Source organism: Anthonomus grandis, chromosome 7, assembly GCF_022605725.1.
Source record: "Anthonomus grandis grandis chromosome 7, icAntGran1.3, whole genome shotgun sequence".
NCBI classification, from domain to species: Eukaryota; Metazoa; Arthropoda; class Insecta; order Coleoptera; family Curculionidae; genus Anthonomus; species Anthonomus grandis.
Window position 1 is genome coordinate 32,628,852 of NC_065552.1, and position 21,500 is coordinate 32,650,351.

Sequence of the window (21,500 nt, forward strand, 5' to 3'; positions counted from 1 at the left end):
ACTTATACTGCATTTATTGAAAAAAGTTTAATTTGCAGATTTATGAGTGTCCGATTTAGTTTTAAGTTAAAAATAATATTAATTTATAATAATGTGTTCCTATATTAGAACGAGTGGCTAGATGTGTTAAGCAAAAATCTAAAAAAAAAAAAAAAAGAAAAAAAAAACGTCGCTACTTTACCATTACGTTTATTAAATATGTATAGATATTATAGCCTATAACAAAACGTGGTCTAATCTCGTTTTAAATTAGTCTACGTCTTATTCTAATGCGTTAGATAATAAAGTTAACTACAATGAAAACAAGTCCTTTTCTCTTCTACAGAATTTTATTTAAAGTAAAATTCTTTAATCAACGTTAACAAAAACACATCGCATCAAGTCAATTTACAGCAAAGTCAAAGAAATCGTGTGCATACGACAAGGATAGTTAGAAATGTGCCCGTCATCTATCCGTCCTTGTTTTCCTCTAAAGTAATTGCGCGCGCGCTTTCTCTCTCGGTTTACAGAACGTGGCAAGTTTTTTTCTTTGGTTTTATTTATCGCTGACAAGTTCATGCCATTTGTTGTTAAAAATCAACAGTAACAATTCTCCAAAGTCTTATATGGGGGTATGCGATGTAGCAAATTTTCGTTTCAATACACTCCTTAAAGAGAAATGAATTGCCGATGGTTGGGGCTGTGATACGGGCTGGCAAGTTGTAAGGTTTAGATTCTTGGTGTCTTTTCCATTCATGTTTATGTAATGTTATCGCGGTATACGACCTGTATCCTGGGACAACCAATTTTCAATTATTCATTAATTAATTATACTAGCCTTGATCAACATTTGATCCCGGCAAGTTTGTCGTTTAGCAGAAGACTAGAATATATTATATATACTAGAACTATAGTCGTTGCTACTTAAGAACTGTTCGTCTGCCCCGAATCGGCCTCCGACATATATAAGTTAAATTGAAGTGGTAATAAAAAAAAATTGAATTTGAAACAAGTTATATCTAGTGTTGTGAGCAATGGAACGTTCCCGTTTATTCTCGAAGAACGTTCGCGAACGTTCATGACTTTTTTCGTGACGTTAATTCTGAGTGATTTAAAATCAAGCGAGCGCGATGAGGGAGAGGATAGTTCGGAGGAGAGTTCCTAAATAGGTTGTTTGAAAGTTTAACTTAATAAATAGAACATAAATAAACATTTTTAATTTCAGATATTTTCCTAAAATGTTTCCTTTGCATTTTTTTTATTTATGCTCGTATGTGCTGAAAATTCTCGTTCGTGCTCGTTCATGCTCGAGGAACGTTCTCGAAAAATAAATTCTTGAGCATTTTACAACACTAGTTATATCTACATAATAACATTAATTTAATAATTCATTGTTAGGTTTTCAAAAGGCGAAGAGGCGCAGGCAGCTATAGCCAATCTAGACGGTAAATTATTAGAAAACGCGATGTTGCCGTTGAGTGTCCGCGTGGCGGAAGATCACGGCCGACAAAAAGCGCAATACTTAGAAGCGTGGAATCCTTTAGGACCCGGTTTAGGTGCGAGGGGTAAGAAGCTACGGCGGGAATAATAGTTGTTTGTTATTTTTCTTCCAGGATCGAGATTTTTTTTGTTTAACTGTATGTAAATGCCTTATTAGTTAGTAGACACGGTTTTTCTATATTTTTTTCGACTCTGTAGTTACCACACTATTGATGATGACATTTAGAGCACTTTTAAAATTTACCTTTTAAGCAAGAAAGAAATAAGTTTAAAGATAAGTCTGAAAAAAATAGCTAGAGTAACAAAAAAGAAAGAGAGAGGAGGGTCGACAAACATTTAAGTAACATGAGATTGTGCCATTGCTTTGTACAAGGTGTCGTATAATGTACAAGGTTGGACAAAGTTGACTAATTTGATGCTTATTAAAATGCCGTTTGAATTTTTTTTTAAAACCTCAACTCGAATAAATAAAAGGTCGATTAAACTTTGCCTCAATCTAATCGACCTTGTTTTTTTTTTCGGTTTCCAAAATTCCAACGGTGAACCTCGAATTAGGATGTTAAGAGATCTTCATCGTCAAAGAACTGAAATGAAATGGAAAAGTGTACTCTAATATTAAAGTATTTTTTACTAGTAAATGCATATTTATTTTTGTTTGACACAGTGATGCTGGATTTGGAGTATTTTATTATTGAACTCTTATTCCCACTTTCTTCATAAATTCGATCGTAACATACATTGCCTCGACGTCTTTTAGACATCTTCCCAGTTTCTCCAATTTGTGTTTGACTTGTTATGGCTCACGTTTGGGTGCACGTCCATCTAAATTTGTCTCCGTGATATTAAAAAGGCCTTCGATGACAGCAATTCTGAATACTGTAATAGACATTTTTTCACACAACTCACAAGTGCAGTACCAGCTCTGTTGCTAATTTCGGATAATATTTTCGGTTTCTGCGCAAAGCCTATATATGACTTGTACGTATTATAATCTCTTATATATCCGTTTTACAACTGTAACTCCTATATTACTTTTTCTCAGCAATACTTTCACCCTTCACTTCTTCTCTGTACGTTTTTTGGGTTACGTTTTCCTTTAGGCACATTACGTTAATATGCCTAGGAGATGGGTTTTTCGATTTAATATGAGTATGATCTAAATATCAGTACAGAGGGTTCTACCACAATCTAACAAATTGCCTATCAGGTTCATCACCACACTTATTGGAACCGATTCTTCCTTTATTTCGTAATAAACACTGAATTTATAGGTATTACCACCTTTCAAACATGAACACTTTAATTCTGAAGTTACGTCTCTTTTTTGAAATATCTTGCTTGAATTTCAAGCGACTTTTGAAAGGAAGCAGTGTTTCTCTATCTGTGCCTTGGTGCACTCCAGGTACTATGTATTTTTGGAAAGAACTTTGTAACTGTTGAACTAAAGACCTAGATTTTTGCAACCTGTTGTCAGACTTTTAATCTGTTACTAGAATGTGACATTTTTATCAATAGTTGAAAACCGTTTCGCGACATAACTTTCTGGATGTAATTTTGAAACAATAGTTTTTATGACCTATACATTTGCATATTAGTGAACTGACGTAATCCCATCCGCAATACTCCAATGAATTTCTTTATTTCATTCGGACAAGTATGATATCATCCCACTGTTTTATGCGTGATTTTTGAATAGTATTCTTCTCCAAGCACCGGTTTCCATATTTATTAGTTTCTATAACCTTGTATAGGTAACCTTGCCATTAGATTTATTATGTCTTTATTTAAAAATAGGCAATAGGAGGAATATGATTCCTTACTTTAATAGTTTCAAACAATTTCAATTTCATCAACAGGACCCTAGGTCATATCAGAAAGGAGCATCGCATCAATATCGACTTGATCGGTATAATAGAAACATATCATCCATTCTTTCTCCAAGAACCAACACAAAAAACAAAACAAAAGTAAAAACTCCAAGTCGGGGTCTCATTAAACACATATATAATTTCTAAAAGCTACACGTGTTTCGCTTTTATCAGAGCATCATCAGGCCTAAAATAATGCTATATCTGGCCCAGGAACATCCAAACTAGGAGATGAACCGTTAGGAACCACTGATTTTTTCTTTTTACGCACAGGAACGTTATAATCAGACATGATTTGACTAACTTTATAATAAATTTATTTTTAATAATCAATATAATAATGAAAAAACTAAATCCAGAATAAATTTTCTTTAAAATTAATAAAGGTTATTAAATAAATTGTTATTAATCTAAATGTTCGAAATGACCATCATTATTTTGTAAGCATTTTCGTGCATTGATTACAATTTTTCATTGAATGTTGTTGAATGAATTGAAATTTTATTTCACGCTTCTCTTATTTTTAAACTTAGAACCTCTATATTTTGAGGCGTAGTTTGATAAACCTGGTTCTTAATAAAACTCCATATGGAAAAATCCATGGGTGCTATATCAAGCGATCTTGCGGGCCAATTTATAGGACCGTTATTACCAATCCAACAAATATTAATATGATTTTAACTACTCTCACAGCCAAATAAATTGAACTTATAATATCAATAAGTATCATAATTTAAAACAACATATTTAGATTAGGGTTCATCGGGTTTAACACAAATAATCACTAGTTTAATAAGCTTTTAATTAATTAAATTTAAAATCATGAGGAAAAGAATAAACATTTAAAGTATTTAAGTTTTTAGCAATTAAAAAAGTCAGATCCGCACTAAGGAAAACTTCCTGATGATGATTATTAATACGTTGGGAAATATTTCATTGAGATACATCATTTTAAAGGGAATACAAACTGCTTTCAAAAGTTTAAGGTATAAAAAATGCAGGTCCGTATTTAAAAAAAAGGAGTTGATAACCGTCATAAAAGAAAATTAAAGATGAAGTTTTGTAAAACACAAAAATTATAATTTTTTGTAATTAAAAGTAAGTTTCTAAAATCAATAGTTTTGGAAATAATAATTAACATAAAATTTGGCGTTTTTTATAAACCACCCTGTAATTCACGAACTAATGAACATTTTGCAACGCTGTTAAAGGATTTAAAATAAGCATCAAAATTGGCAACTTTCTAATTTAACCCCCCTCGTATCTCCTATAGATTCGGAAATCGCAATAATCACACATAGCAAATAGGACACCCTGTACATATATGAGGGCCTAATCTAATAAAGATAACAACGACATGTTAATTCAAATGTAATCAACAAATGAGAATCTTAACATAAGAGAAGCATACTGGCTCTTTTTTATCGAAACTTTGGGTATTATTTAAATTTTTGTTGCTAAACCAACTTACTCAAAAACGATTATAAACTGTTTGTCTACTAACTGCTCTAAAACATTTACCAGTTGCTTAACATTATATTAGGAAAGTGAATAATTTATTTATTTGTATTCCCTGTGGGATTATTAACTGTTACGACCCCGTATATTAATCGTTTTATATATGATGTGTTCTCAGGCTTTCCTCCATTAAGAACCAGCCTGTTACCGTTTCGAGACATGACCATACCCACCAGACCGATCCTACCAAACCGGTTTACCCGGTTTCCCACCTATACTAGTCCAAACGTGCGGAATTTGGGTGCAGGAGACACGTTTTTTCAAAATCCGTTTTTCTATTAGGGACTCGGAAAAAATATAAGTTGAGTTAGAAATGGCGGTACGTAGAAGCAGAACTAAATTATCATTTTAGCGAATTTAATTTCAGTTAAGAGAAGTTAATCGCTTTATTTGACGTATTTGAACTACTGTTGGCACAGACACCGGAGGTTTTGAAGAAAATGGATTTAAGCTTTAGCAGTTATTTTATCTATGTTTAATATTTAATAAAAAAGGAAAAGATTATGTTTCTTTAGGGATATTTTTTTAAATTTAAAAGTTGTAATTGTTTTTTTAATTGAGGCGTTTTTGGGATTTTGGACAAGGTGCTTTTGAAAATTCACTTTTGACGGATTTTAGTGTTGGACGTTTTGGATAAAAGAGGGTCTTTCTCAATTAAATGTATCGGTTTATAGATAGATAGAATCATTGTTGCTATAATTTTTCCTCTGTTAGCTATTTTCTATAGCAATTTATACCATCTCTCGTAGATCTCTTCTATAAGGTACGAATATAACGGGTTTCAACAATATTACGAGCCAAGAGATAACTCTTGTCAGAAAAACTGGGATAACTTTTAAATTCGTTGATTTCTTTATGGTAAGTGATTATATTTTGGCATCAAATTATTGGAAATATCAACTTGCTTTTTTTCAATAGACACCCCTGTATATATATTTTTTTTAATTCCTCGCACAACTCTGAATAAAAGAGACTCTTTATTTGGAAGGTTTATACAGCAAAAATAGGACAGTGACAAGAAAAATAGATAATTCAGAAGAAGCTAATTAACTATCACAAAATTATTTGATGAGAAAGATGCAAATACTGAGTAAAACAGTCAAAAGAAAGAGATGATATGTTGGGAATAATGTCCGGAATAAAGGAATATTAAAGGCGTTTGCGAAAGGTAATAATAGAAAAATACTAGAAGACTTCACATTCACTAAAATTAAAAATTTCGGATCCATAAAAATACCAAAGAAACTAATGCAGGTAGTTTTCGTCCATAAAAGCTTAATAAAAATCATGATTTAGTAATATTTTTGAATTTTTTTGGTACTAAAATACATCATTAAGATTAAATATCGGCTAAAAAAATATATACCAATTAATGCTGAATGTTTGGAGGTTTGAAAGGACGTTTTTCTTTTAAAAATTGCGGTAGCTTAGAGATAAAGGTAAAAATATTGACATTTTTCGGTAGTTTCAATATTATTTTTTGTTTATAAATATTTGATAAAAAGAAGTGTATAAAAACTCTTACTTTTAATACAAACAAGTACATACCAACTGCTTAATACTAATAATCTTCGTGTAATTACAAATAATTTTTATCAAAAAACTTTTCTTATACTTTTAATACACCGCATCTCTGGATCTGTTTTCGATTTAACATGAATATTATTTTAATTGCAAAATACTATTTTTTTTTATATAGTGTTTTAATTGGAAATTATATATTTGTAAATATTTAATATTCCTTATATTTAAAACTATAGCAGATGTTCGAAAAGAACAGACTCTGTTTTATTTAGATGCATTCAAGGTATATTGAAAAAACCAAAAATATGCGGGATGTTCCAATAAAAAAGCAATATGATACCACTGACGGTCACACCGGAAGTGATATTCAGTTGTTTGATATGTCACAATATTAGAACCATCAAGATCAAATTTTAAAATAACCGTTACTAATTATCCTAGTCAAAGGATAATATCGTTGATTCCCAGTAGTATTTAGACAGTCCACTATAAGTTTCGGTATCTGTCTTTATTCTGATTGGTTGATTTGAATAAATCTCGATGTCGCCTGAGGACGGTGCCGAATCGTATAGCGGAATGTTTAGGCTTTGCTGAAAGCCAAAGTTGAATATGGCCTATGAAAGTGGATCTCGTTGTAGAAAACCATTATTTTTGAGGTTATTATTGATTGTTGCTTTTAACCATTTTGTTTTGTTTATTGGTTTTATCACAAAAATAGGTAATTTTAAAGGATTTATAAATAAATATTAAATATATTATTTAAAACGTTTATGCGAGTTTTTAAGTAACATGATTCAAAACTTTCATTGCATAGGTACCATGTTTCTTATATTTCGACAAAATTAAGGTTTTTTTTTTAAATCCATAAATTATTACTTAAATACATAAATAATTAATTTTAATAGATATTGATGCTGCCAAGCTATTTATTTAAGGTGCCGGATCGTATAACGGGTGCTGAATCCGGGTACAATGTTAAAGCGGTGCCAAAATGCAGAGTGGAATGTTGAGATTTTTTATGAAGGTTTTATGCATAGGCTGTATGTGTATATTTTTTGAAAATCTAAGCTGTTTTATTTATTTAGTACAATTTTTTCTTCATATTATGAGCAGGATGATTCTTTATAATTTGACCACCCAATTATTTTATGTTTCACTATATAGAAAAAAATTTGCATTATAAAAGTTGTAGCAGGTGTTATGTAGTTTATATTTAGGTAAAAATTTTATAATTAGGTAATAATTTTAGGTAAAACAAGATGATACAAACAAAAAATATTTTTTTCTTTCAACAAAAATTCGAAGTCTCACATGTCGCATTTGGTTTAAACAATTAAAAATCAAACTTTTCATGTTTTTTGAAGGTCATAGAGTTAAAACTGCAAGATTTCTATAATACCTTTCTAAGATCTATTTTCAGACATACATTTTATATGTAAAAAATTTTGACGATTGAAATTTACAGTGACATTTATGCCAAGATTGCTTTCAAAAAGTTAACATAGCAAAAACGAATTGTTTTCATATTTTTATTATTTTAGGTCTATGATCATTTAAAGATATAAAAAAACTTTGATTTTTGACTGTGTATTATTCAAAAACCATTAAACCAAATAGGACATGTAATATTTTAAATTTTTTATAATTTTACGTAAAATCTAAAACTTAAATAAGATATAGGGTGTTCCATAAGAAGAAATTACATTTTTGTTACACATACACATAAATTTCTTACACTAAAGAAAAGTACATAACATCCTGCCTTAGAGAAAGGTGGTAGGGTAGGCACATTATAAACAAACATCCTGTACCATGTAAAAATATGCACTATTACCACAAAAAAGGTTATGGTTTAAATAAAGTAGGTGGATAAATCATAAATTATTATCTAGTAAAAGTTAATTCAAGAAGCATTTATTATTATTTATGGATTAAAAAAAAAAACGTTAATTTCAATAAGAAAGCTTCTAGGTTTAGATAATTTTGTCAAAATATTAAAAAAACGTGGTACCTATGCAGTAAAAGCGGAAAAGCTTTGCATCATGTTAATGGAAAAACCTCACATAAACGTTTTAAATTTTATATTGAATATTTATTCATAGAACCTTTAAAATTAAATGTTTTTGTGACAAATCAAATAAACAACAAACAATCATAACCTCAAAAATAATCGTTTTGTGCAACGCAATCAACTTTATTAGGCCACATTGAATTTTAAATTCCAGCACCGCCTGAGCATTCTGCTATACGATTCGGCGCCGTACTCAGGTTATTGTATGACGGCATCGAGATTTATTCAAATCAACCAATCAGAATAAAGACAGGTGCCGAATCCTATTTAGCATTAAATTGCTTAAATCACAATAAGTTTTAATTCTAGGATTTCAATGGCTTTATATGTCACAAAAAAAAACTTTTTACAAGGTACTAAAATCTACAGGGTCGTTTAAATCCCATTTTCATTGCGTCGACCTACTTTATTTTCGGGTAATTAGTTAATCCATTTTAATTTCATAAATTAAATTACAAGATCTTTTAATTTTTTTTTCTTTTAAAAAAGGATTTCTTAAGACAATTTGTCCTTTTTTTTGAATTTTTAAAACATTTTACGAAGCTATTTATTTGTTATTTTTTTAATTAAATAACGATGGCTACAATCTTTGAAACTCTAAAGAAATATATGGGGGTATATGGGCGTATGTCCGGAGACGCTTCATTTTCGAGTTACAGGTTGTAATTTGTTTTAATCGACTTTTTATTAATATCTGAAAAACGTTTTTTCATATTTAAGTTTGATACAAATATCAAACGCAGAAAAAATTGAGGCGTACACACAAAACAAATTCATTTTAATCAGCTAATTATTTGCGACGCCAGCACAGTTATTATTTGAAATTTACACCAAAAGTAGCATCTTATTAATTAGTTTATTCGAAGTTGTTTTTTTATTTTTTAAATATTAAACATAGAGGTGATTTTTCAGATAATTTCGAAGCATTTTATTTTTTTTTCGTGGAGGCCAAAAACTATTGTGAGTGCTCAAATATGAATGAAATAATATGAAAACGAATAGCAAGCTACGCAAAAAAATCAAGCGACAAAAAGTGGCATTTTTAGTTGTACCTTTAATAACGTAACTGTACTTATATAAATAATTAACAAACTATAAAAATGTCGGTAAAGTATTCATGGGAACAATTCAACAACTTCGCTAAACGCGTTTTTTAGAAATTAGTTAAAAATCAAAATATCCTGTATCTCGAAAATGAAGCGTCGTATAAAAATTACAATGAATCATCTCTTAAAATTAAAGTCATCACTTATGTTGTACCCCGGATAATAATTTTTAAAAAGCCTAATGTTTTTTTCAAAGCTTCTCACACATCCTATTATTTGACTAATCTTCAGCTTTCAAATCGCTTCTTTTGATCTTCACTAATAATTATAGCAAACAAATAAGAGAGCGAGTCTTTCAATGACACACAAAACTAATGAGTTTGAATAATTAGACTTTCCGAAGAATTAGGGGGTTCATTTATTGTGCACTCAACATTTTTTTAGTTGCTTTTATTGACGCCAAAATTAAGTAGGAAGCAATTCTGAAAATAATTATAAATTGGCGGTATAGTATGCTCTTCAAAATTCAAAAGTTATCTTATTTTGCTATTACCCTAGATGTTACAATTTATTAAAAAAAGATCAATGATCTTAGCGTTAGCTTAATCTTATTGATGCTTTTAGCATTTAATGACATCCATGTCCTGAGTAGTTCAAATACCTCATATTAATGTAAATTAAGAAAGATTTATCTCCTGGGGCTATAGTAAACGTTTATATTTTTCCGTTGTTGCTTCTACTTACCAAGTTTCTTTCTTGGCAACATAAAAAAAAAGATAATAATAATTTGCCTTCCGTAAAATAATTTGTTCGTTAGGTTTTTGTTATTTACCTTTACGCCGGTCTGAATTTGACTTAATTTTGCGTTACTTTTTTGTTCGTACTTTATTTTTTTTTGTTTTTCCGACCGGCGTCTAGGTGGACCCACCCCTCCCCGTTGTTTGTTTCATTATTTTTGTTTTCCATTGAGAAAAGACTGTTTTGTTTCTGACCTATGATAAAGATGATGATTTTTATACACATTTCTACACGAAATGCCTAAGCTGAGATAATATTGTTTAGAATATATTTCTTGGTTATTGTAAGAAAAAAATTGGCGATATATTGTCAAAAGATATCTATTAAGGAAAAAGGCCTCTCGAGGACATCTTTCTCATGCAATAAGTCTCTTAAGAGATACAGAATAATGAATAATTATATTAAGTATGGTTTTCTGGCCCTGCTGGTTGGGGCTCGAAAATAGAGATGTACCTGAATGGTTGTTTTGTCGATTTTTTTCTTAAACTATGTTAGAATAGAACTTGTATAGCTTTATATTTTAGTTGACGTAAGAAGTGCTAAATAAATGATGTTGTTAATTATAATGCTTGCTTTATTTTCTCCTAGTAATAAACCTTTGGTCAAGGAATACAAATAGTTTTTTAATATCAATATACAAAAGAACATTAGCAGGAGTCAAGCAAATTAATTGTTTGCAATAAATTATTTAAAGTTAAGAAAATAGGTTAAAACTGAATATTAAAATATGGAGCCAAAATAGGGAGATCATAAAATATTTTGCTTATTTTTTAGATTCTGTTAAATGTCCCCGCACCCGTTGGAACAAAAGTTCAATAAACTGTGAAGGATTACGTTTTTATTAATATAAGTCAGAATTAGGAACTTAGAACATTGAAAGACTAGAATTCGTAGACAACTTTGTGAGTTGAACATTGAAATTAATTAAAAAAATTTGTTTAAACATTTTTTTCTACTACCATGCGTAAAAGTACTCACTTTACACACTTCCCAGGGTTTATAATGTTTCACTTTTTATGAAAAATTTCCCATTAATAAAGAAAGAATCATGATATACCTACCAACTGCCGAACTCGGCAGGAAATATGGTATCCTTCGAGCTACTATAATTTCCGAAATAAAGGGTGTTTACCGCGAAGTATGCAATCGTGGAATATCCATTATAAGTGACCATTATAATTAAAAAAAATATATAATATGATCATAACATAAATAAGATTTATAGCTGAAAAAAATGAGAATTTATTGAATATTTTCTTGAGTTGAGTATCGCCGTGTCAGAATGTAGTACAATTTACATTATATAAGATGACAGAATAGCACAGCAGATAATTTAATCAGGAATAAATACAAAAATAAAAACGTATTAACAAAACACAATCTTTAGAGTTGGAGGAACTCTTGTATACCGTAAAAGGCTCTGGAGCATAACTTTTACCTGAGTTCTTGAAATAATTAAGAAGTAAACTTTTTATGTTTGCGGGCAGCTAAGATGTAATATGTCAAGGGGATCGTCCTAAAAGGACCAATAAAACAACCATATCTTTGTGTAATGTGAAAAGCTGAACTGATTTATTAAAAGCAATTATTATATCGATTACACCATATTGCTATAACACAATTACCCAAGTTAAATAGTACCTACGTTAGCAAAACTTGCCAATGAACTACTAATTATTATTACTGACTGCAGCTAAAATACTAATTTCCACATTAACCAATACATTAATTACCAAATATCCTTATTTATATATTACACCTGCCGCGCGAAGGAAAAAAAAATTACATACAATATGTTTTTTTTTCTTTTCCTAACAATTATAAGCCTTAACTCTATTTTTATGCACTTGCACTAACTTATTATCCACTTTTATCACTATATTTGGGGAATTGTCTTCTATCACTTCATATGGTCCACTATACACAGCATCCATTTTGTTTCTCGCACTGTTCCTTAACAAAATTTTACTACCTACATTATATACAATATCTATTATTACATTTTACATCATATTTTTTTTTTCGAACATTTTTTGATACCGTTAAATTATTTTTTGCGTCATTCCAAGCTAGATTTTAATTCTATCGGATAGTTCTCAAAATTATATATTATTGGATCACAAGAACTTAGGATATTACTTGGAAGTTTACAAGTTTTTCCAAAAACCAATTCAAAGGGAGTATACTTAGTTTCAGTATGCACTGTATTATTGTAAGAAAAACTCCAAAAATGTATCCATGTACTCCATGTGGAAGGATTTTTAGAAACTTGAATACGCAAATAACTTCCCAATGACTTGTGTGAATTTTCTAGAGCACCTTGGGTTTCATGGTGATAAGCAGTAGAATTTAGGGTTAGCACCGCGACAAAAATTACGCCTATTATTAAAATTTCCTCGGTGTGACTGTCCTGTGAAATGTCCTGATCTATTTGTAGAATGTTGTTCTCTAAAAGTATTATTATAGCGTCCTCTAAGGGAGCAATATATCGAAAATTTGGTCGACTAAAATTTTGAGTGGTAGAGCGAGAAGTGAAAAAACCTCTACCCCGACTACTATTTTGAAAATAATTTCCTCGACTTTGAAGACGGAAGACCTGATGAGAATCAGTTTTGGACGTGATTTCCTCATCTTTAGCACTTATAATGGCATCACCAAGCTTAGAATAGTTGCGCGCTTTTATAATCGTTCTTAAATCACGATTTTGCAACCCATTAGCAAAAGCAGCTATTGCCAACTTTTCATTTATTCTAGTCAGGTAAACTATCTTCATCACCATCCGCCTGAGTAATAGTAAGATTTAAAACAGTTCCTCTATGTTTTTTCCAAAATCTTCAATAGATTTTCCACCTTGCCTACTATTATTCAGTTGGGATGATAATGCTGATGCTGACCTTTTTGTAAGAAAGTGGTCTTTTAAATCCCTAATAAGAGCATCACATGTGGTATAGCTACTTTTTAACCTAAGTTTTGCATTTTGGGAAAGACGGGTCTTCAACACGTAATTAATTAGCAACTTTTTACCGTCGGAGTCTAATAAATCGCGATATAATTCAATGGTATCAATAAGCTGTTTTGTTAAGGATTCAGTTCCATCCATAACAGGCAGCAGGCTTGCTGCTGTTTTTAGATCAAATTTTTTCGTAATTTTTTTCTCTTCCGAACAATCAGAATCAACATTAATTATTGTAATTAGGTCAGACTTACTTTGTTTACTACAAGATGCTGTTTGTTCAGTTCGAGATGAACGTAGCCTATCTTCTAAAACACTACCTATCTCCTTAAAATACTGATCTATATTTTTTACATACTCTTTAGTTTCGCGAATAACTTTTTCCTCAAAAGAGCCACTATTAAATTTTAATTTTAAAGCCTCTAATTCATTTTTAATTCTATCTAACTTACTTATATAACGTGTAGTCTTATCTATGTTTTGCCTTCTATCTTCTGGAACCTTTCTTAAATATCAGCAACACGCCACTCGGCGTTACTAGCCGTAGCTGTTGTGTCACAACTATTGCCACTTTGTACAATTACGGTTTCTTCTTTCGATTGATTTTTCCCCATTTTCACGAACTATGTATGTAACAATTTTTTTTTTCGATAAAACAATTATTTGCAACTTTTTATTGGTCCCTATTTTCCCAAGAACATATTGGCATGCTTATGCCACTGGCAGGATCGCCATGTAATATGTCAAGGGGATCGTTCTAAAAGGACCAATAATAAACAGCTGAACTGATTTATTAAAAGCAATTATTATATCGATTACACCATATTTCTATAACACAATTACCCAAGTTAAATAGTACCTACGTTAGCAAAACTTGCCAATGAACTACTAATTATTACTGACTACAGCTAAAATACTAATTTCCACATTAACCAATACATTAATTACTAAATATCCTTATTTATATATTACAATGAATTCCGGACGCTTTTGGCACTTCGATAGACAGCAATACGATGTTACAGTATCGCAACAGTGTCTGGTTTGATGAGTAAGAAATCGGTGTTCATCTTGTACGGATTCCAAAATATATATTGAAGCAAGAGTAGGAATAATAGGTTAAATAAAAGCAGACAAATGGAGTTAATTCATAATAGACATGTCAATGAAAGCGACACTTAATATTTTAAAAAAGGAAAAAACGCGTTAAAATATTTTCAAAATGCATGCCATCCATTTCTTTACATTTTTGTGCACGCTTTTGTAGATTTGGAATCGAGCGATGAATCATTTAAAGATTTTCTTTAATCTTGTCACAATAAAAATATACTCGATTAATTGATCCCTAGTTTCGATTGGAACACTACACTTTTGTTTTAGATGTCCCCATAAAAAGTAGTCAGCTGGATTAAAGTCTGACGACCTAGTTGGCCAAGGATGTAAATCTCCGCATCTAACCCACCGATCAGCAAATTGTTGATCAAAATAAGTTCGAACATCAATTCTACATGCCTCTTAAATTTACTTCTTGGAACAAGCTTGATAAAATATTTTGAACAAGTCTAAATATACAACAGCCAATTAAGAAAATTAGTCCGATCATTTATTAGGTTTTCGAGAATTTGCCAATCACACTAAATGAAGTTTTCATTTGCCCATACATGAGAGTTTCTTGAATTAAAGACTCCGTCCCTTGTCAATTGTGCTTCATCAGTAAATAGCGATCTGAAAATACTTCCTTAGTAATTTATTATCCACCTAGCAAATACCAGTCTAGATAAGTTGTCACCTTCTTTTAATCTTTGTACCTATTGTACATGGAAATGGTATCAATTTTATTTTTTATAGTTTTCCATACTCGTGAATGTGGTACCGCTATTTGAGCGGAAATTTGCCTAAGGCTACTGGTGGTATCTTCTCTTACAAGGTTGAAAATATTCTCTTCTTGAACCACGTTATTAGCAACCACTAGGTGAGGGAAACTTACCCTTCTCACATAATGTATTTATTAAGTTGCGGCAAACGTTTGGTGATTACCTTAGAGAGAATTAGTGGATTTCTTAATTTTACTATAAGCAAAAAATCAATATTTAGTCACCGCTATGTATCCTGCTTATTAACGTTTAGTGCAATTGGGAATGTTTAGAAATAAGGAACGTGAAGTACTGTGCTTCTATAATTTATTAAATAAATAGTGTAAGTATCTTAATCCCAAATTGATTACTTTATGTAGCTCATTATGGCATCCGCGAGTTCCTTGCGTTGCAGAATTGTCGTATGGGTTCCCTCCAGTACCTGTAAAAATAAAAACCAATTACTTTTTTACTAACTGCTGTAATTAACGCTGTTTTACGATACTCTTTATATAGAGGGTTTTAAAATTGTTGTTTCGTTTCTAAAATATACAGGGTGCGGCAGTCAAACGGAAAGAATTCGCAAATCATTTTATTATGAAAGAAATATTTTTTAATATACACATAATTAAACATTTTAATTTTTTTAACTACATTCGCCAAATCTTTTACGTTGACATTTACTCATTGCTCCAGTTTTCAATAACTCTTACTTATTACTCCTCAGATCATTTGAATTTTTGTTTTGTTGTCAAATTTTTGGTCCCAACAACCCTCCGCAAAACTGAATTTATTATTGTTCATATCAGTGCCATCTAGATTTTATCAAATCTTATTGAATCTTTTTGCCTATATAAATCTAAAGATATTTTCTTATATTATGATATGTTAAGGTTTCAGTATATAAATTTCCACTTACTAGAAAAATAAAAACCCAAAAAAAAATCTAACAACATCAATTAATATAGCGAGAGGGGTGATGAAAAGCGTTATTTTTTTAGGTTAATTTCATGATCCGCGAATGTTGCATGCAGTAAACTAGTGTCGGTAATCAATTTCACGTAAGTTAACATAATTATGATATAAATCTTTGTACACTTATGAAATAAATGCGCTGTATCTTAGACCAGTGCGTTGTAATACGGTTTTGCCATAAAATCAAATTTAGGGTTCTCTAAGAAAACGGCACAAGGAGAACAAATTCTTGTTTTAAGTTTTCCTTATGGATCCCCTAAGAACTGATAAAAAACTCTACTACAGCACAAAATAGAGTAGGTACAGGTTTGAATCTAGTGGTAGATAAAAAGCCGCTAACTTAAAATATCATAAATTGGTTTAATTGTAAAATGAACGCAGTTAAGCATTTTTTTAGTTATAACTTTATTACACTTACCGAGATATTCAAAGGTTCCTCAAAATACTGCCCGAGTTCGTAATCATCTGGTAAGTTCTTGACGCTCAGAATTGATGCCTTGAACAAATTCGGCTTAGATTTTAATAGTTTGACGTCCGAAGAATAATTGCGTGTTGCTTGAATCCGTTTCCATGTAGCAATAAAGCCACGACGGACAAATTCGTCCGTCATTCTGTCATCTAAAGTAAGATTCTGAACCATTTTGGTCAGTTTATCGTCTAACGTTGGGCATGGACAGATGTCTTTCTAAAATTACAATAATATATTTTATAAAAATGATTGCAAATGTAATTCCCTGTTTAAAAATGAAATTAACCCTTTTGGAATACAATTGAACCTTACCATGATTGTTGCAGCTTCCTCTTCAATCTTCTGTATTCTCAAAATACTGTCAATGAGAATATTGGCTAAATCTTCATCCCTTTGATTTCCAACAAGTAATTTCAACATATGAGGCGAGCCATCGATAAAAGTCACGGTACCGTTGAATCCTAATTTTTCCAATCTAGCAACTATTTCTAGTGCTAGTAAAGAGCCCATTGAGTGGGCCAATATGTGGAAGGGCTTATGTTTTTGTAAAAGTTTCTCTACGTGCTAAGCATAAAAATAATGTTTTATTGAAATACTATTTTTTATTTATATATTTATTAATTTTCTCATACACCAGGATAGTCAAAGTAGAGCCAGTTTAAATAGAAAATGTTGAAAATAGTAGTTATTGTTTTATGTTGTCTTTCCATCAAAAGTTTTAGAGATCTCAATCTTTTCTTCTTTAATAGACAGAGAATCAATCCAGAAATTACATTTTCTTTTAAACAAGTAAAAAGTGAAAAAGCTCCCCAGTACCTAATACGCTCCAAAAGATTTTCTTTGAATAAATTCATTGTTTTTTTATTTCATTTTAAACAAGAGTTATTAAGAAAATAAGAAAGTACATTCGTAAACCGATCGAAATATTATGATACTTACAGGCAGTATATTATTTACAGATTTTTGTATACTATCCTCTTGGCTTTCGGCAATATAATTTACTCCATATGCATCTACTTCTAAATTTTCTGTGAGACTTTCTATGAGCCTGCAGACTCCCTCGATACCTTAAAAAATGTATTATTCAATAACAGCTTTTCAATAGTATAATTTAATTCTGATCTAACACTTTATCGATATTGATATTTAAAGTAAATATATTCACCTGAGTTAATAAGTTGCCTTATTAAAAAAATATACAAATTCCCAAAAATGTTTACTCTATAGACAGGGTTAAGACTTAATAATTATTGCGGCAGAGGAGATGTTTGTCTTTCAGTTATAAGGGAACTAGAAGCTTCAGTGATGTTCGTTTAAGAATAGAAAATTACCGATAAAAAAACATCGTAGGTGTTTGATCTAAAAACATTGCAACTGCACTTAGATAGCTAACACTAAACAAACTACAGCTACTTGGAGGAACCATCTATGAACTTGTATGGTTCCCTTCACCAATAATCTATTTTGCGGATTCTTTTTATCATGAAAGGTGCCACCTGCGAGGTTTTTCAACCGCAAATAGAGTATAGATAACATGCATGCGTATACAGGATGACAATTTAAACACTTGGAATGACCATATATTAGGAACCAAAAACTGAATAAAAAAAAAAACAAATAAAAAACAGTTTCTATAAATCGAAAGGGGAACAAAAACAAGCATATTATTTAACCTTTATCTACAACCCCTTGGACATAGTGAGATGCACTTCTCTGTTTATCAAGGAACACAATAAAGAAGAAATTATTTAATTAAATGTTGAAAACAATTTTTGTTATTTTGAAGAAAATAAAAAGACCTACATTAAAATTCTTCACGTACATTTACAAATGTTTCTCGACATATAGGATTCCGGAGCATTCCGACAGCATTCCGAAGGACCCTATAAAAAGAAGTCAAGGTGTTAGGTCCAGAGATCTAGGTGGCCATTTAATATCACCTCTTATTGCAAACCACTCGTTAGGATTATGATCATCCAACCACTGCTTAACAGGAACTACATACTGACGAGGTGCTAATAATACCATCTCCCAATATACCAGCCCAAGCAATAATTTTCTGGGAAAACTCGGTAGGTACGCTCTTCTCTAAATATGTGTGGGTTCTCGTCATTCCAGTAATTACGGTTTGGCTTATTAACATGGCCATTTGAATAAAATGACACTTATCACTGAAGCAAATATTTTTAAGTAGTTGAGATTCTGCCGAGATTCTGAGATCGCTTCAATTGCAACATGGAATGTTAAAGGCCTTCAAATTCCCGGCAAACTAGAGAATGTCAAAGCCGAGATGAACAGATTCGGAATAAGCATATTATTAGGTATTAGCGATGTTTAACGATGAGGTGCTGGAAAGATTCCAAGTAAAACCGGAATACTGTTCTTCTCAACGACCCACCATCATTATGGAGCATCGTTATGTCGAAATTCCTTTGGATGCACCTTCCAGTAAGTCTGTAACCAGTTGTTTGCCAGTCTCAAATAGAATAATGCTCCTTAGAATTAAAGCAGTGCCTGTGTCGCTTGACATGATTCAAGTATATGCTGCAACAGCCGAGAAATCCGAGGACGAAATAGAAACCTTTTATAGTGCACTAGATTAAAACACACAATAAAACATGAGGGAAACATCATCATGGGAGATTTTAATGCTAAAGTTAGACAGAGTGAAGTCGAAAAGTGTACTGACGGTTTTGCTCTGAGAGCAAGAAATGAGAGAGTCTTAAAAATCTTCAGCAGATAAAGATGACAATGTAGTTCAAAATCAAATTGACTATATTTTAATAAATGAACACATGTCCAGGGGTTGACACCAATTCTCACCATAACCGTGTAGTATCGAATATAAAAGTAACATTAAAAAAACTTAAAGAAGCATTTAGTAAACAAAAGCTGGACATTAGGGTGGAGCGAAAACTGGACCAAAATAACTAATTTTCGAAAACGAATATGCCTGGGTGTGCAAAAGATGCCTTTCGGGGCTCTTATTTACCCAAAAAAATCCGAATGACTTATGACGATTCCATCGGCTGCCGAAAATTTTAAAATTAAAAAAATCTTTAAAACTGCAAAAAAAGCCAAACATGCAGCTCTCAGCTAGTTTTTCATGAAAAACTACCCAGAACTCAACACGTGGAGGTGGCTGCATCTCGAGTTCCACCCTACCCTCCCACAGAACAGAAAAAATAAAAAAAAATAATTTTTTTTATTTTTTCTGTTCTAGAACTGCTAAGAATTGTTTTTTTAGTATCAAATTGCGGCAATATTTGTCTTGATTCAATACGAGCTCTAATAAATCCGTCTCGTGCTTCAGGGCCATAGAGGCTTCAGTAACTAACTTAACTGCTCGTTCAACTGCCTGTGAATGACAAGGGAATTTTAATAACCCTATTTCATCAGGAACCAAAGAAATTATGTTAGTTAGTTTAAAATCCTTTATAAAGCTAACTCTCGAATATGTTTTCTATCATCTCCTAACATGGCTAATAAAATATTTTCTGGGTGCGAAAAAAATCCATTTCTCTCAATTACGGGATCAATACCTTTTTTTATTTCTTCAGGGAGGTAACGAGATTTATTTATAATGCTAAACAAGTGCCTAGCACCATCCTTACAAGACCAATGGCATTTAATTTGAAACCAGCATACGGCATACACTTTTACTATAAACTCTGTTAACATTTTAAGGTTTTGAGAGGGCTCATTGGTAGCAACGTATAACCTTAGGACTCTATTGGCTGTGGTAAGCCATCTAGAGTATGACATTTTCCCTGGCGCTTTTAGAGCCCAATCGGCTTTTAAAACTCCAGTAGAGATTCCTTAACACATCTCATATAAATACTTTGCATCGGTACTCATGGTTTCTAGATCAACTAATGGTAAAATTGTTTCAATTTTCTCAAACTGTACTCCCTGATTCAAGGGTCTTACCAATGGTTCCCGCAAATCTTTTGCTCTGCTGTTTTGCATCTGGCTGTATCTTTCCTAGGTTGGTCGGATTCTATCTTTAATTATCGAAATTTTGAGGAGGTTTCGACAGGCGAAGATATTGTTTTTGGACGTTTAGTTTTTTTTTGGCTCACTTGAGAGTACAATAGGCACCTTTTTAACATACAGGGTGATTAAATTTTAAGAAATAAAAAATTCGCTAAATTAATAAAAGACATAATAATTTTCGAAATTTTAAGGCACTTTCGGCAGCCGAAGAAGTTGTTTTCTGACGTTAAGTTTTTTTTGGCTTACTAACGACTACAATAGGCACCTATTAAGCATACAGGGTAATTAAAATTCCAGAAATCGAAAATTCGCTCCACCCAACTGGACATACCAAAACTAAAAAATGAATTAGTTATCTTGCAAAAGGTTCAACACGATGTAAATATAAACCCTCAAAGTCTCTCAAGTTATCAAGACGCATAGAATGAAATTAAACAGAAGATCTTTACGGTGGGTCAGGACAATTTAAAGGTTGAACATAAATTTAAAAAAACTTGGATGACGAACGAAACATTAAATCTCATGGATAAGAGGCGTGAAAACAAGAGTAATGCTGTCAAGTATCATGAAATTAATTAAATTATCAAGAAAAAGATCAAAGATGTAAAAGAAGATTGGCTACACAGGAAGTGTGAGGAAACTGAAGAATACGAGAGAAAATTTGATTGTTTCAATCTATATAAAAAGATTAAGGATATCACTGGTATTATGACACACCATAAATATCCTACAGTAATAGAAGATAGAAACGCTAATCTGATCTCAGACTTGGAACAACAGCTTCATTGGTCAGAATACGTAAAAGCACTTTTCTATGATAATCGTCCAGAAAGTATGCTTAAGTGGACTCCGAAATAGGTGACAATCAGGCGGGTTTTAGAAAAGGTATGGGAACCAGAGAGGCTCTATTTGATTTTGAAAAAGCTTTCGATGAGGTTCAACATCGTAAA

General features: G+C 31.5%; 2 protein-coding genes across 11 annotated transcripts in view; one reads left to right on the forward strand and one right to left on the reverse strand.

Moving 5' to 3' along the window:
- The window catches only part of LOC126738210 (sex-lethal homolog), a 50,726-nt gene extending 39,856 nt beyond the window's left edge, over positions 1-10,870 (forward strand). For 5 of the 7 annotated variants that reach the window (XM_050443432.1, XM_050443426.1, XM_050443430.1 and 2 more), the window contains 2 exons: positions 1,378-1,544; positions 4,984-10,870. In XM_050443432.1, coding sequence (XP_050299389.1) covers positions 1,378-1,544; positions 4,984-5,147 — 331 coding nt within the window. In that variant the 3' untranslated portion in view covers positions 5,148-10,870. The remainder of the gene's footprint in view (positions 1-1,377; positions 1,545-4,983) is intronic. The other 2 variants (XM_050443427.1, XM_050443428.1) reach the window with 2 other exon arrangements.
- A 4,550-nt stretch (positions 10,871-15,420) lies between these two features.
- The window catches only part of LOC126738140 (fatty acid synthase-like), a 46,355-nt gene continuing 40,275 nt past the window's right edge, over positions 15,421-21,500 (reverse strand). For all 4 annotated transcript variants that reach the window (XM_050443315.1, XM_050443313.1, XM_050443316.1 and 1 more), the window contains 4 exons: positions 17,494-17,621; positions 16,867-17,118; positions 16,504-16,770; positions 15,421-15,552 (listed from right to left, as the gene is read on the reverse strand). In XM_050443315.1, the coding sequence (XP_050299272.1) occupies positions 15,478-15,552; positions 16,504-16,770; positions 16,867-17,118; positions 17,494-17,621 (722 nt within the window). In that variant the 3' untranslated portion in view covers positions 15,421-15,477. The remainder of the gene's footprint in view (positions 15,553-16,503; positions 16,771-16,866; positions 17,119-17,493; positions 17,622-21,500) is intronic.